Raw genomic sequence first — 17,149 nt, 5'->3', positions numbered from 1 at the left:
CGCCAAGATGGCGTTCTTTCAGGCGAAGATCAACTCGCGGCGCCAAAAAAACTTCATCCAGGCCATTCATACAATGGACTCCATCGCCACCTCCCATGGCGACAAAGAGTGGATCATCCACGAGCACTTCCGCTCATCGCTGGGTGCTAAACGCCCTCGTAGCCGCACCATCAACTGGGAGGCCATTCAACTTCCATCCCTGCTGGCAGCTGGCCTCGACAATCCATTCACCGAAGACGAGGTTTGGGCGGCGATCTGCAAATCACCGCAAGAGAAGGCCCCGGGGCCCGACGGGTTCAACGGCACCTTCTTCCACTCATGTTGGCCCATCATCAAGGAGGACATCATGGCCGTTTTCCACCAGTTCTACAACCTAGCCGGCGGCGACATGTCGACAATCAACAACGCCACAATCATCCTCTTGCCGAAAAAGGATGGTGCAACGGAGATGACCCACTTCAGACCCATTAGTTTGATCCATTCTGTAGCCAAGCTCATCTCCAAGGTTCTGTCGATCAGACTCGCGTCAGTCATTGGCCTCATCATCTCACCGGCGCAAACGGCCTTCATGAAGTCCAAGTGCATACACGACAGCTTCCTATTCGTGCAGAACTCCGTCCGTGCCCTTCATCGCCGCAAAGTGCCAGGCCTGCTGGTTAAACTAGACATAGCAAAAGCTTTCGACACGGTCTCCTGGGAATACCTACTTGAGCTGCTCCAGCAACTAGGGTTTAGTGCGCGCTGGCGAGACTGGGTGGCTAGGCTGCTCGCATCGGCCTCCTCGGCGGTCTCCCTCAACGGCGTCGCCGGCCCAAACATTCTCCATCACCGTGGCCTGCGCCAGGGAGACCCGCTCTCCCCGTTCCTCTTCATTCTGGCTATCGACCCACTGCACCACCTCATCGCGGCGGCGGTGGATCAACAACTGCTTCATCGGTTGCCTGGGAGGGACCTGGCGCTTCGTGTTAGTCTCTACGCGGATGACACAGTGATCTTCATAAACCCTAGACGCGAAGAGATAGACTCCTTGATGCACATCCTCAACGATTTCGGCAATGCAACGGGACTATGTATCTACCCCGCCAAATCAACGGTGTCGCTGATCCGTTGCGAGAACATCGACATCGACGACGTGCTCCAGGGCTTTGCCGGCTCCATTGCCCCATCCCCAATCAAATATCTAGGGTTGCCGGTCTCCACGGGACGCCTGCGTCTGGTGCACCTGCAGTTCATCATAGATAGGATTAAGGCTCGACTCGCGGGCTGGAAGGGCAAGCTTCTGCCGATGGCCGGCCGCCGCGTCCTCGTGCGATGCGTGTTGAGTGCTATGCCAACCTTCACCCTAACCGTTCTACGTGTACCGCAGAAGATCATCAGAGAAATCGACAAGTGCAGGCGCCGCTTCCTTTGGCGCCACGACGACGAGATCACTGGCGCAAGCTGCAAAGTAAACTGGCCGGCGGTCTGTGCACCGACGGAGCAAGGTGGTCTGGGCATCCCGGATCTTCAACGGTTCGGCAGGGCTCTACGGCTGCGCTGGCTCTGGGCTGCCTGGCACCACCCGGAGCGACCGTGGGTGGGCACCGAGCTGCCTTGCGACGGCGCGGACAAGGCGCTCTTCGCGGCATCGACCAGGGTGGCGATCGGCGATGGAGCCAAGGCATCCTTCTGGCTCTCCCCATGGCTGGGCCAGGGCTGCCTCTCGCAGCAGTTTCCAACGCTGTTTAGTTTCTCAAGGCGCAAGAACAGATCGGTGCGGGAGGCCCTCCAGGAGGACACTTGGATCCGCGATCTTGCACACGGCAACAACAACCACCTGCTGCCAGACGTCCTCGCCCTCCATCGCCTGCTCCAGGGGACGGTCGAGCAGCTGCAGCATGGCGTTCCGGATGTTCTGAGATGGAGTAGAGCGGCCTCTGGCAAGTACACGGCCCAGTCGGCCTACCTCACGCAGTTCCAGGGAAGAAGGGCAACTGTTTTTGACAGGATGATTTGGAAGGCCTGGGCACCGGGCAAAATCAAAATCTTTGCCTGGCTGCTGCTACAAGACCGGCTCTGGTGCAATGACAGACTTCAACGGCGAGGGTGGCCAAATGCTTACTTCTGCCAGCTCTGCGTCCGCAACCTGGAATCCTCGTGCCACCTCTTCTGGGGCTGCCAGGAATCCGGACGGGTGTGGACCAAGTTGGGATCGTGGCAAGGCTGCTCTGCACTGACCCCCGCCGAGAGCTGGAAGCAGGACAGCTCCACAACGGTTACGCAGGGCATAATCGAGCAAACGCCACAACAATGGCGAAAGGGCGTGCGAATGATATGCTGGCTGGCTTGCTGGGGGATCTAGCAAGAGAGAAACAAAGCACCTTCAGGCAGCAACCACCATGTGTGCCGGCGATCATCAAGCGCATAAGAGATAGCATCGAGCTGTGGAGAATCACAGGCGCAGCATGCCTAGAGAGCCCCTTCGGGGACCCCCCTTGAGAGAATATTAGCTTAATTGTCTCCAGGGTTTTGGCTGTGCACGACACTTTCAAAACCCTCAAACTCTGATCCTAGGATCCTCCCCACCTTTATGGTTTCCCGCTGCTTTCTGTTATGATCAATGAAATGCCAACAATTGCTGGATCTTAAAAAAAAAGATTGTGTGAAGGCTTCTCGCTCCCATTAATTGCCTTGGAAAATACTCCCTCCGTTCTAAAATAGATGACCCAACTTTATACTCCCTCCATTTTTGTATACAAGGCCATAAACTCATATTACAGGTATCAAGGTAAAAATCGATGCTATGTTTAAGTCAATGTTGCAAGCTAGCTTGTCATCTTGCTTGTCGTGTTAATTAATGTGGTTTTTCTCTCCCACGCACAACAAACCAACCCTCGTACTCCTCATTGGTTGACTAATGTTAGGAATGCAAGCTAACCTTCTCACTCCCACATGCACACAAGGGATATTAATGTCCTGGGGTGCTAGTACGAGGAAAATGCCATCAATTTTGCCTCGATTAATGTTAGTGGCCTTGTATTGTTGTAAATTATAATTTTGATAGTGGCCTTGTATACAAAAATGGAGGGAGTACTAAAGTTAATATAAAGTAGGGTCATCTATTTTGAAACGGAGGCACAGATATGCATACGCACACTAATACAATGCACATAGCCGCCATTGTCCTTAGCCTTCTCCGCACCGTGTGTTGATCCAGTCGGTGTCATGCTTAGCAAATACTATCTCCGTCCTGATTTATTCGTCCTCTTCGTATTTTATGCCAAATTTTGATCTTAAATTTAACTAAAAAGATATTAATGCATGTCATCGAAAATAATAGTGTTGAAAAATATTTTTAAATATAATCTAACAATATATTTGGTGACATGCATCAATACCTTTTTAGTTAAATCTATGATCAAAGTTTAGCACAAAATACGAAAAGGATCAATAAACCAGACGAAGGTAATAGCTACACGTGTGTGGGTGTGACGTGAGCGGCTGCGCTATAGAAAAATGTAGAGTCGTGCTCAATATATTACTCTATCTTCTAATCTACTAATCTATAAGTAGTACGTACAAAGTGCTTAGTACAAATGATTCGAGGGGCGATTACGCAAAAAAGCCGAGAGGAACGACCAGCGAACAAAGCAACCAAACCATCCATCCCTGTCTCGTAGTTATAATCCCGCCTGCCGGCCTGAGCTGATCAACACGCTCAGACTCAGCTAGCTAACATACAGGCAGGCCATCAGGAGGAGCCAGGGGGAAGAAACAACCAGCGCATATATCCCCCTCGCTCCCTCCCTCCCGCCGGCAGCTGACCTGAGCTGAGCCACCGTTCGACCAACTCGCCTCTACAAGACAGAGCATCCCCACCGCCCGGATCTCTTCTTCATCATCTCCCTCTCCGCTCTTTGAATCGCTCACCACCGCCATGGCTGTAAGTTCCTTTCCTCTCCATAGCTCATCCGAGCCTTAATTCGATACCTTATTTTGGTCTGCAAGAACATACGTTTCCTGCAAACGGTGCCTTGGTTTTACCTTGATTCCCGCAAAAGATACCAGGTGTACTAGTTTCTCGTGGTATGGTTCGAATAGGGATACCGGGACCTGAATTTTCTGAAGGAAAAACAGCAAAATCGCTATGATATGACTGTTGCCTTGGCTGCTTATAGTTCTAGAGAAATTTAGCTGGTACTATCATTCATGTGCTTAAATCAGGCTAAAAGTTTTTTTAAGAAACGATCATCCAGAGCCAACATGTTCTTTTTCTCCTGCACCATTTGAATTGCACAAGGTATAATCCAAGTTCTGTAGGAAATTCTTGTGTGGATGAATCGCAGAGCTAGTTTGCGGCGACAAAAGTCTTTCTTGGCCGTTGAGGCGTATCTTTCTATGGCACTTAAGATCTGTCATCTCAATCTATACATATATTCTCCCTTTTTTGCGGGTGAATCTATACATATATTCTGGTGGAAAGGCTAATCATCCCATAAATTATGGAGATGCCGGCAGGTTAACTCTTAATTGCATCAAGATATCAATACAGTATTAACTCTCACCTATTACATGAAGATTTAATTGTACTAGTGCGTAATCAATCATTCAATTGGCGAATCTTGCCCTATTTTCTGATTCGGTTTGGAATTGGAAGGTGTCGGCGAGGTAGACCTACTACCTGGCTATCTACCTTGCGATATGTCACGTTTAGTCTAGCCTGATCTAGAAGTGCAGATTTGTCAAACCTGATCTAGAAGTGCATTAACCCGCCCTGAAATTTGCCCTCAACCCGTCCAAGTGGCGAGGTCACGGCCTGTGATTATCTTCTTGATAACATATCTAACTGGTCCATGTACACTTTCCATTGATTAGTCTATGACAGTGTGTAAAATGTGCCTGCAAGCCGTGGCGCGGGGTCTACTCTCTCTTGCGCCCTTTTTCCTCGGTCGTACGGTCGTACCAATCGACCACCACTTGTGCTACTTGGCCATATCAAGTTGACATGCATGTCTCCGCACATGTTAATAATCTTCTGACCATGTCTTGATGATCATCACTAAGCACGAAGCTTCCTTGGGTCCAAGTTGGAGCGCTTGTGTCAGGGAATGATGATGTCCCCTAGGCTGTTCCTTTTCTTTTATTTATTTTTCTCTAACCCTGGGATTGGGTCCCAAGTTCTCTAGCGTGTCCATTCTGTGTTTTGAATGTACTCCCTCCGTCCCAAAATTCTTGTCTTAGATTTGTCTAGATACGGATGTATTTAATACTAAAATATGACTTGATACATCCATATTTAGACAAATCTAAGACAAGAATTTTGGGACGGATGGAGTATAAAATAGTCCGTAAAAAGTACTCCCTCCGTTCCGAATTATTTGTCTTAGATTTGTCTAGATACGGATGTATCTAGCACTAAAATGAGTCTAGATACATTCGTATCTAGACAAATTCAAGAAAAGTAATTTGGAACGGAGGGAGTACTACAAAAATCATGGTTATCGCTGTGATTTCCTCTTAATCTCGAGGTGCCTTGAAATAAAAACGAGTTAGTAGTAGGGTAAGCAGCATGTGGTTGACTCTTCTTCTGTTCCATGCATGCAGAAGCAGCAGAAGAACGCGCACGTCCCGAAGTTCGGCAACTGGGACAACGACGGCAACGTCCCCTACACGCTCTACTTCGACAACGCGCGCAAGGGCAAGGGCGGCAAGCCCATCAACCCCAACGACCCCGTAGAGAACCCCGAGGCCTTCTCCTCCTCCGTCGTCGCGCCGTCGCCGAACCGCTCCTTCGACCAGGGCAGGCCGGCTCTCCCTCCTGCCTCCCCGCCTCCCGCTCACCACCACGAGCGCCGGCCCAGCGACGCGCCGGCGGCCGCCCCGCCGCTGTCCCCGTACCACCGCAACGCCGGTGGCGAGCCGCCAAGAAGAGGCCCTGGCGGCGGACGGGCAGGCGGAGGCGGGTACAGCGTGGAGCAGTCGCCGGCGCCGTCCCCGCTGCACCCGTACGGTCAGTCGAGGGCCGAGTACTCCGATGGCAGCGGCTACGGCCTCGTGGCCAACTCCGTCGACCGGTCCCGTGCCAGGGGCGCCTCCCGCGGCAACGAAACGGTAGGCCTCTCTGCTTCTGCTCCGGTCAGTGCACCACGTAGGTGATGTCTTGTATCTCACCTTGGCTGTTGTTGCGATCGATGGCAGCCGACGAGGGGTTCCGCGGTGCCCAAGTTCGGCGACTGGGACTCCAACCCGGCGTCGGCGGACGGCTACACGCACATCTTCAACAAGGTGAGGGAGGAGAAGAGCACCCAGGCCAAGGCACCGGGGTTCGGCAAGGACAACGTCGCCTATGGCAACGGCGCCAGGCAGCACGACGACGGCTACGTCTCCTCGGTGAGTTTCACAACACAACTTCATGCTCACGTCTCCATTGGTTTGTCCATGTCGATCCTCGCTTTCTTATTCGGTGATCGATCTCACTGGCTCGCCATGAATTTGAGTTCTCAATTAGTCTCTGTTGGTTTCGCCTGCAGAGTCGCTGGTGCTTTGGGTGGTGCAAGTAGGAGTGGTTCGACAGATGATGGAGAAAAGTAAGCAAGGATCTTTGGGAATGTAAATTGTGTGAAATTAAGAAGGTTTTTGCCATTGATTCAACTTCCAACTTCTGTAATCCCACTTTTTGGGACATTATTTGGCATTGGGCACTGAGCAGAGTTCATATTCTTTTGATTGTGAAATATACTCCTACTATTTCTTTCTGATGTGGAATGTAGAGTTCAGCCATGGTTGTTGTAATGATAGAATTCTGTTGCGGGGCTTGTAGTGCAATACTGGGTACTGAGTACCTTTAATTCAATTTCGGATTGCAGATAGTTTCTATTTTTTCTTCTTCAAGGGTGACAGTGAATGTCGAACCCACAGAAAGTTCTGCTAATAGATAGTGATTCAAACAAGCTATCATTGTCATCAAGAGTTTCAGTTTTCCGTACCGAATATCGCAAGTTGTATGAAGAGAGAGATCAATAATACTTTCTCTGTCCCAAAATAAGTATCCCAAATTTAGTACTAAATCGACAGTACTTATTTTAAGACGGGGGAGTATGAAATAGGCTAGGGCATGTGAACTTTACTCACAACTTTATGCCTGCACATAGGATATTTTCTTGATTTCAACATAGTCACGTTGACACTGTTATTATGTGTTCTCACCGTGTAGATGTGGTGGACTCGTACCCAAATAACGTCACTAAAGGAAATATGCCCTAGAGGCAATAATAAAGTTGTTATTTATATTTCCTCATATCATAATAAATGTTTATTATTAATGCTAGAATTGTATTAACCGGAAACTTAATACATGTGTGAATACATAGACAAAACATAGTGTCCCGAGTATGCCTCTACCTTTTTTTTGACTAGCTCGTTAATCAAAGATGGTTATGTTTCCTAATCATAGACATGTGTTGTCATTTGATGAACGAGATCACATCATTAGGGGAATGATGTGATGGACAAGACCCATCCTGTAGCTTAGCATTATGATCGTTACAGTTTCATTGCTACTGTTTTCTTCATGACTTATACATGTTCCTCAGACTATGAGATTATGCAACTCTCGAATACCAGAGGAACACCTTGTGTGCTATCAAACGTCACAACGTAACTGGGTGATTATAAAGATGCTCTACAGGTGTCTCCGAAGGTGTTTGTTGGGTTGGCATAGATCGAGATTAGGATTTGTCACTCCGTGTTTCGGAGAGGTATCTCTGGCCCTCTCGGTAATGCTCATCACTATAAGCCTTGCAAGCAATATGACTAATGAGTTAGTTGCGGGATAAAGCATTACGTAACGAGAGCAAGTAACATACCGATGACAAAGGGAACAACCTATGTTGTTACACTAGTAGAGAAATGCTAATTTGTCCCGGTTCTAGAGGGCCTTTAGTCCCGGTTCTAGAATCGGGACTAAAGGGTCGGTACTAAAGGCCCCCCCTTTAGTCCCGGTTCTTATACGAACCGGGAGTAAAGGCCCTCCATGTGGCCACTGTCTGGAGCTCCACCAACCGTGACTAAAGGAAATTTTACGAAATTTTATTTTTTGAATTTGTTTCTTCTGATTTTCAAATTTCTGAATTATTTTACAATTTAATCTCTAATCACCACTCATCACTGCTCAATTTAACCTCTAATCTCTAATCACCCCTCATCATTCCAAATCATCTAACTTCCCGACCGGTCATCCATCCTCTCACTACTCCAACCTGACCACGCTTAACTTTCGGGTTCTATTCCCCCTCGTTTCTAACTGCACTTGTTGTTTTTCTAACAATAGTAAGATGTCAATCCTATTAACCCTCATGAGTTTAGCTTGAGCATGAAGTCACACATTCACTGTATGAGTTTGAAACTATTATCTAAAAAACAATAATTATTTAGTAACACTAATATTTCTTGAATAAGTAGTTTGACCATAGTTTGACCACAATTTGACCAGATTTGACCAAAATCCAAAATACTGAAATAATTATTTAGTACCACTAATACTTCTTGAATAAGTAGTTTGACCATAGTTTGACCAGATTTAACCAAAATTTTAAAAAAAATTTGAGCATAACTTTTTTTCCTTTTAGAATTCAAGGATTCAAAAAATTTGCAAACAGGCCTACGGTGGTCAAAATCGGATGCGGATTTTCGTGCTAATTTTTTTGATATATTATGCGTTTTTTATCGACATCGTATGCAAAAGATATGGCCGTTTTACTTTTTCATAGCACTTTTTTGCAAAACATGTCCAAATTTAAGTTTTTAAATTTTCCTAACTAATAGATGTAGTAACATAACTACATCTCGAAGGATTTTAATTTTTGAAGTTTTTATCATTTTCTTTTGCTTTTTACAAAACTAAAAAGGCGATCCACAGGTGTGTGTGTGTGTGTGTGTGTGTGTGTGTGTGTGTGTGTGTGTGTGTGTGTGTGTGTAGAGTTTGAAAATGGGACCTTTAGTCCCGGTTTGAGACACGAACCGGGACTAAAGGGCATCGCACCCTTTAGTTCCGATTTGTGTCTCAAACCGGGACTAAAGGTCTAATTTTTAGTCCCAGTTTGAGACACGAACCGGGACTAAAGAGTCCCGGTTTGAGATACGAACCGATACTGAAGGGCATCACACCCTTTAGTCCCGGTTCGCGTCTCAAACCAGGACTAAAGGGCTCATTTGAACCAGGACTAATGCCTTTAGCCGCACGAACCGGGACTAATGTGTATATTGAGCTGTGACCAAAGCCCTGTTTTCTACTACTATTATGCGGTTTGACCGATAAAGATCTTCGTAGAATATGTAGGAGCCAATATGAGCATCCAGGTTCCGCTATTGGTTTTTGACCGAAGATGTGTCTCGGTCATGTATACATAGTTCTCGAACCCGTAGGGTCCGCACGCTTAACGTTCGATGACGATTTGTATTATGAGTTATGTGATTTGATGACCGAAGTTTGTTCGGAGTCCCGGATGAGATCACAGACATGATGAGGAGTCTCGAAATGGTCGAGAGGTAAAGATTCATACATTGGAAGGCTATATTCAGGCATCAGAAAGGTTCCGAGTGATTCGGGTATTTTTCGGAGTACTGGGGAGTTACGGGAATTCACCGGGAGAAGTAATGGGTCTTATTGGGCCATACGGGAAAGGAGGAGGCAGGCCAGAGGGGAGGTGGCGCCCCCCATGGGTCCGAATTGGACTAGGGGAAGGGGGCGGCACCCCTCTTGCCCTTTCCTACTCCCTCTCTCTTTCCCTCTTTCCTTCTCTCCTACTCCGAAAAGGAAAGGGATTCCTACTAGGACTTGGAAGTCCAAGTAGGACTCCATACTCTTGGCGCACCCCTAGGGGGCCGGCCTCTGTCCCTCCCTCCTTTATATATGTGGGCAGGGGGCACCCCAAAGACACACAAGTTTCTCTTAACCATGTGCGGTGCCCCCCTCCACAGTTACACACCTCGATCATACCATCGTAGTGCTTAGGCGAAGCCCTACGCCGGTAGCATCATCATAACCATCGCCACGCCGTCGTGCTGATGGAACTCACCCTCATCTCAACTGGATCAAGAGCACGAGGGACGTCATCAAGCTGAACGTGTGCTGAACGCAGAGGTGTCGTAAGTTTGGTACTTGATCGGTTGGATCGCGAAGAAGTTCGACTACATCAACCGCGTTATTGAAACGCCTCTGCTTCCGGTCTACTAGGGTACGTGGACACACTCTTCCCTCTCATTGCTATGCATCTGCTAGATAGATCTCGCATGATCGTAGGAATTTTTTTGAAACTACCGCGTTCCCCAACAGTGGTAACAGGGCCAGGTCTATGCGTAGATGTTTTATGCACGAGTAGAACACAAAGAGTTGTGGGCGATAATAGTCATACTGCTTACCACCAACGTCTTAATTTGATTCGGGGGTATTGTTGGATGAAGCGGCCCAGACCGACATTGCATAACCGCGCTCATGAGACTAGTTCTACCGACATGCTTTTGCACATAGGTGGCTGCAGGGTGTCTTTTTCTCCAACTTTAGTTGAATCGAGTTTGACTACGGCCGGTCCTTGTTGAAGGTTAAAACAGCACACTTGACGAAAAATCGTTGTGGTTTTGATGCGTAGGTAAGAACGGTTCTTGCTAGAAGCCCATAGCAGCCACATAAAACTTGCAACAACAAAGTAGAGGACGTCTAACTTGTTTTTGCAGGGCATGTTGTGATGTGATATGGTCAAGACATGATGTGATATAATTTGTTGTATGAGATGATCATGTTTTGTTAAAGTTATCGACAACTGGCAGGAGCCTTATGGTTGTCTCTTTATTGCATAAGATGCAAGCGCCATATAATTGCTTTACTTTATCGCTATGCGATAGCAATAGTTGCAAAAGCAATAGTTGGCGAGATGACTGTCGGTGTCAAAACCGGCGGATCTCGGGTAGGGGGTCCCGATCTGTGCGTCAAGGCTGATGGTAACAGGAAGCAAGGGAGACAGATGTTTACCCAGGTTCGGGCCCTCTCGATGGAGTTAAAACCCTACTTCCTGCTTGATTAATATTGAAGATATGGGTAGTACAAGAGTAGATCTACCACGAGATCGTAGAGGCTAAACCCTAAGAGCTAGCCTATGATGGTATGATTGTAATTGTGATTGGCCTTCTAAGGACCAACCTCTCCGGTTTATATAGACACCGGAGAGGGCTAGAGTTTACATGGAGTCGGTTACAAGGAAGGAAACATAATATCCGGATCGCCAAGCTTGCCTTCCATGCAAAGGAGAGTCCCATCCTGACACGGGCCGAAGTCTTGAGTCTTGTATCTTCACGCTTCAATAGTCCGGACGTTGTACACAGTCCGGCTGTCCGGATACCCCCTAATCCGGGACTCCCTCAGTAGCCCCTGAACCAGGCTTCAATGACGATGAGTCTGACGCGCAGTATTGTCTTCGGCATTGCAAGGCGGGTTCCATCTCCGAATACTCCAAAGTAGTCATCGAACACTTGAATCGTTTCCGGACCCACAAAATGATCTTTACACACCGCTGTAGAGAGAATGATATTTCACAAATGCAATTTGCTGACAACTTTTTCTGATGACGTGACATGTTATTACGGTCGGATCATTATTCGAACCGTTTTCCCACAACCAGCTACAGCGCATATTACGAGGCGGTTTCTGTGACACGTCTTGTCAAAGCAGAGATCATGTCCCCTTATCACGGGATTCTCATCAATACGGGTATGGGTAATCCCACCACGCCATCAATCGTGGCGCTTGGGAAGCAAGCGATTCCCAACGGGCAAGTGGGGAGGTGTACCGCTTTCGGCGCCTCTATAAAGGGATAAGATTTCCCCATTTTCGCCCACGCCTTCTTCCTCCTTTGCCCACTCTTGCCCCCTCGAGCTCCAGCGCCCAAGCCCAAGTCTCCTCCGCACAACTAAACATGCTCGGAGCAGGAGGCAAGTGGGTGGCTTCCACCGTCAAGGAGAAGCACATCACAAATCTTCGGGCGGCCGGATACTTGGCCGCGGACATAGCGCACCGGCTACCGGACGCCGGGCAGGCCATTCCGACCCTAGGACCCCACGAGAGGGTCGTATTCGTCGCCCACTTTGTCCGTGGACTGGGATTTCCACTCCATCCCTTCGTCCGCGGGCTCATGTTCTACTACGGGCTAGATTTCCATGATCTAGCCCCGAATTTCGTCCTCAACATCTTGGCCTCACTTCGGCCTATGGCTGCAAACCTTCTGCGTGAAGCCGAAGGTTGTAAGCGGCCAACAAGCGGAGTGTGGAGGAGCCATGGTGGGCAAGATGCCTAACGTCACCTGGCTGGACGGTTCCTTTGCGGAGGTCGTAAAAGGGTGGCAATCGGGGTGGTTCTACATCACCGGGCCGCGCGGCGCCAACTGGGCAGCGACCCCCGAGTTCCGATCCGGAGCCCCCATGCGGCTCACCTCCTGGGAAAAGAAGGGCCTGTCCTGGGGCGATTCTACGGAGCTGACCAGACTCCAAACATGCATCAAAAGCATGAAGGACAAGAACATCAAGCTTGTCAACGTGATCCAGGTCATGCTCGTTCACCGGATCCTGCCCTGCCAAAGGCAGGCTTCAATCTGTGGGAGTTCGTCCCGGCCGAACACCAGACGCTCCGGAAGCTCTACGACATGACGCACAAAGGCGCATGGAAGGTGCTGTTCAAGGCCTCTCAAGTGCCTCCTCCCACATCCGAGGACCGCGGGCTTCATGCCGCGCGGGCTCCTAGTCAGGTGAGTTCTCAGACTATCACCGGACCCGGTTTTTCCCAATATATTCATGGGAGAGCCTTAAGCAGTTATGCGTACTTGCTTCAGGATTATGTGGAGACAGCGGAGCAGGTTTACTATCCGGCTCCGCTGCCAGAAGGCCCAGCCGACGCTCTCCTGACGGAGATGCTGGTTCCGGCACCGTACAAGGTGCCGGAGAAGAAGGCCGAAAAGAAGGCCCCGGGGACCCGAAAGGGTCTCTGGCGTAAGGTTATGCCAGAAGCCTCGTCCAAAGACGACGAGGCACACTCCTCCCACGAAGGGGAGGAGGAAGAAGAAGAAGACACCCCATCCGGAAAGGATGAGGGGCCCGGGGAGGCAGACCAGGGGGCCGGAATAGGCCCTCGGTGCAAGGCCATCATACCCATGTCGTCTGATGACGACGAGACAGATCCCTCCCGCGGAGGCGGGGGGAATCAAGAAGAAACTCTACCTCCCAGCACTGGGGAGGAGAGAAAGAGAAAATCTGCCCCGGAGGGGGAGGCTGGGGCGTCCAAGAAGGGAAAGGTATCCCTTCCGGACTATTCCGCCATGGCCGCTCACAACGAGGAGGGGTGGCTGCCCAGGGGGAAGCCCCCAGTGCGATCGTAAGTGTCCGCATTCTATCATGATTTCACTTCATAGTTTGTGTATTTACAATGCCAAACATATATGCAGTCCGGCCAGGGCTCACCCCGAGGTATCTTCCTCCGGGTCCCTGAGCAATTCAGAGATGAATTCGCTTCCGATAGCCACTACTCCTCAGCCCGCGGATGACACGGAGGTGTTGTCCCGAAGGCTCCCAGAGCGGGGGGAGGTGACTCTGGAGACGCCCCGAGGCGGGATCCCAGATGTCGGACACGCGGGGTTCAAGATCCCTGTGGATCGTGTCGATGAGAGCCGCAATAGGCCGGGCTCTCAGCCGAACACTGTCCCGGAACCTTCAATGGTTCTGAACTCAGGCGGACAACCCCTCGTTAGGGAGGGCGAGTCGTCTGTATCGAGGACTTCCATTGCGCCCGAGGCGCCGGATTGTCTGCTGGAAGCGCTTCGTGGCGCTTCCATGGATGAAGAGCACCGTACTCTTATGAGTACGGTGATTCGGAAGGTTTCGTCCGCCAAGCTAACAGGCTTTGTGGTAAGTAATAAATATGTGTAAAATTACCATCCGATAGGTAGTAGCCCCTGATACTCTGTTTGGTGTTCGGAAAGAAAAGCCAAACGGAGGGTCAATTATAATCCGCAGGAGTCTAATGATAAGTATTCTTGTGAATAAGCTGGCTGTGCTGCTTGCCACTGCTGCCCGCACCGCCGAGGTTGCCGAACTAAAGCGGGACCTGGAGCAGGCGCAAGTGGAGCTCGGCCTCATGAAGAGGCAGCTCGAGGAGAATAAAGGTAAGCGATTCCCCGCTCTTATGTATTTAAAGATAGGCAGAATTGGTTAGTCTAACGCCAAAGCGTCGTGACTGTATAACAGGGGCCACCGCCGAAGTGGCGTCCCTGAAGAAAGCGTTGTCCAAGGCCGAAGACAAGGCTGCCTCAGAATTTAAGGAGCGCGAAAAGCAAAGTGCTAGAGTGGGTGAGGTACAGCAAGAGCTCCGGGATCTCGGCAAGAAGTACGAGTCCATGGAGCGTGATCTGAAGATGAAAGAGGCCGAGCTTGCGAAGGCCCTTGTGAGTGTAAAAGACGCCAAGGCCGAAGCCGAGAAGGCACAGCAGGAGATCCAGGAGGCCAAAAAGATAGCAGCGGGTAAGAAGTTCTTTATGCAAAGCAAACATGTGGAGGAGGCGTTTCTTTTACTTACTCGAATTCGAAGCTCTCCAGGGGCATTCGCAGATCTGCCATGCAGCGTATCAGACGCTGCGGAGTTCTACCGTGCCCAGGAGGGGAGCTCAACGAAGAAGCTGTTCTGGTCCCAGTATGCTGGGGCCGAACATCCGATGCCTCTGAGTGACCAACTGAAATAGTTGGTCGAACTCCACAGGGTGGCCGAACTGGCTATGAAAGATTTCATAGTCCGGACGTGGCCTGGTGAGCCCCTGCCGACTAGGTACTTCGGCCTGATCAAGCGGATGGTGAATGCTTGCCCGCGGCTCGAAGTCATCAGGCGATCTGTTTGCATTGAGGGTGCCCGCCGGGCCTTTGCCCGCGCGAAGGTGCATTGGGGGAAGCTAGATGCTGAGAAGCTGGTGAAGGGCGGGCCGCCAGAGGGTAAGGAGCATCGCCATCCCGAGAAGTATTATGATGGTGTTATGAAGGGCGCCCGTCTCGTGGCCGATGAGTGTACCAAGGACAAGATCTTTGACTAAATGTACCTCTGCCATTGTTGTAATTTAAAGACGAATTTACTTGTGCTATCTAGCACTATTTGATTTAAAATATTACCTTCTGTGCGACTGTTTATAAAATTGTGAAAGTAGGCCAGTCGTCGGCTTCCGCCCGCACGTAACTAGTACTGGGGTGTTCGTGGAAAACCCGGACACTCTTTATCCAAGTGTTTGGTCCCTTAAGGAGGTGTCCGGCGCATCGAACAAGGCAATCGGACTATGCGGCTTTATAACTTTCACTTAGCCATAGAAGTCTACAATTTTAAATTTCGGCGACGCGCCTAGAATCCGGAAGGCCGAATTGGGGCGCTATACACGCCTAGATCGGACGAAGCGGATTTATCGCCTAAAGCGGAAAATCTTGAAGGATTTTAAGACCTCTCGAATAGCGATCGGCTCTCGCCACATCATGACGGTCAGTTTTCGGCTTTCTCTACTGAGGTGCTCGTCCGAAAGAACCGGGAGACAATCGCAGTAGTTCTCCTGCGCTACCTTAGCCGATATAACGGAACGTAAGGCACCAAAACAAGGGAGCCGGGCTATCCCAACTGTAGACCCAAGACATGATTTGGAGCTGATGCATACAGTGCTATAAGTTCGGGGTGCCGCACTGTTGAAAGTGTTCGAACTTGACTTGCCATATTAGGGGGCGTCATGAGAAGCCCCTGGCAAACTAACCGTACCAAGGTGTACGGATGCAATATCAAATAAACATTTATAAGAGAAAAAAATGCTCAAATAAGAATCATAAGCTGATGCTAGATATAATCTCCCATTGACGAAAAATACGTTTAAGCGTATGTTTGCAATGGATGCATTAAGCGGAGATAAAATATGACTATTTGACATGTCCTATCCAGGGGCAGGCTGTGTACAGATAGATAAAGCAGACATAATGATCGTAAATAGATTCCACCTGGGTATTTCCTTCTGTGCACAACGTCTGTTGCCTCCTTGGATGTCTCTTCCATGTAAGTCCGGCAATTCGGCTCTCCTGAGGATACTGCACTAAAGCGATGTCATGAAAGGTAAAAGGGGAAGATTATGAAGGTATCTGGCGTTTACCCGCACTACTGACTGAGTCGTTGTTGCGCCTCCGCCTATGCCCATGGTATCTCGAGTGCGTAATTGTATACGTGTGGCAAGAATGCTGCTTTGATGGGGCTTGAGCAGAGGCCGGACTGCTAATCACGCTCTTGGCGTTCCTGATGATCCTGTTGCGGGGTGCTCCAGACTATCTTGACGTTTCTCGGAGTTGTTGCAGGATTGGTTTGTCGGAGTAGGCCGCATTGTACTTCTGCCGTGAGGGCTGCCGTATGCTCTTCTATTCGAAGGGAGCGGTCCATATTTCCATTGACAGTGATGACCCCGTGCGGTCCTGGCATCTTGAGCTTGAGGTATGCGTAATGTGGTACCGCATTGAATCTAGCGAATGCGGTTCGTCCGAGCAGTGCATGGTAACCACTACGGAAAGGGACGACATCGAAGATTAACTCTTCGCTCCGGAAGTTGTCCGGGGATCCGAAGACCACTTCCAGTGTTATAGAGCCCGTACAGCGGGCCTCTACTCCAGGAATTACACCTTTAAAGGTGGTTTTGGTGGGCTTGATCCTTGAAGGGTCAATGCCCATTTCGCACACTGTGTCCTGATAAAGCAGGTTCAGGCTGCTGCCGCCGTCCATAAGGACTCGCGTGAGGTGGAATCCATCGATGATTGGGTCTAAGACCAATGCGGCTGAGCCGCCATGACGGATGCTAGTAGGATGATCCCTACGATCAAGGGTGACCGAACAAGATGACCATGGGTTGAATTTGGGGGCGACTGGCTCCATCGCATAGACGTCCCATAGTGCTCGCTTCCGTTCCCGCTTGGGGATGTGAGTGGCATAGATCATGTTGACCGTTTTCACCTGGGGGGGGGGGGATTTCTTTTGTCCCCCAGTGTTCGGACGCCGGGGCTCTTCATCATCGTCGCTGTGCAGCCCCTTGTCCTTGTTTTCGGTGTTTATTTTGCCGGCCTGTTTGAACACCCAACA

The 17,149-nt window shown here is 49.7% G+C and overlaps 1 protein-coding gene across 1 annotated transcript; it reads left to right on the top strand.

Moving 5' to 3' along the window:
• Window positions 1–3,670: 3,670 nt before the first annotated feature.
• On the top strand, window positions 3,671–6,858 carry LOC119340719 (RPM1-interacting protein 4-like). The gene is made up of 4 exons (XM_037612641.1): window positions 3,671–3,922; window positions 5,584–6,090; window positions 6,178–6,369; window positions 6,510–6,858. The coding sequence occupies exons 1-4, from the start codon at window positions 3,917–3,919 to the stop codon at window positions 6,537–6,539; spliced, it is 735 nt and encodes a 244-aa protein (XP_037468538.1). The 5' UTR covers window positions 3,671–3,916; the 3' UTR covers window positions 6,540–6,858.
• Window positions 6,859–17,149: the final 10,291 nt, after the last annotated feature.

The sequence above is a fragment of the Triticum dicoccoides genome, chromosome 7B, assembly GCF_002162155.2.
Source record: "Triticum dicoccoides isolate Atlit2015 ecotype Zavitan chromosome 7B, WEW_v2.0, whole genome shotgun sequence".
In the NCBI taxonomy this organism is placed as follows: Eukaryota; Viridiplantae; Streptophyta; class Magnoliopsida; order Poales; family Poaceae; genus Triticum; species Triticum dicoccoides.
Note: the sequence above shows the minus strand (reverse complement) of the source record. Positions and strands in the feature narration are given on the sequence as shown.

Coding starts and splice junctions, on each gene's coding strand:
- LOC119340719 (XM_037612641.1), top strand. Junction 6,091..6,177: donor CCTCCCGCGGCAACGAAACG/GTAGGCCTCTCT, acceptor GATCGATGGCAG/CCGACGAGGGGTTCCGCGGT. Junction 6,370..6,509: donor ACGACGGCTACGTCTCCTCG/GTGAGTTTCACA, acceptor TTTCGCCTGCAG/AGTCGCTGGTGCTTTGGGTG.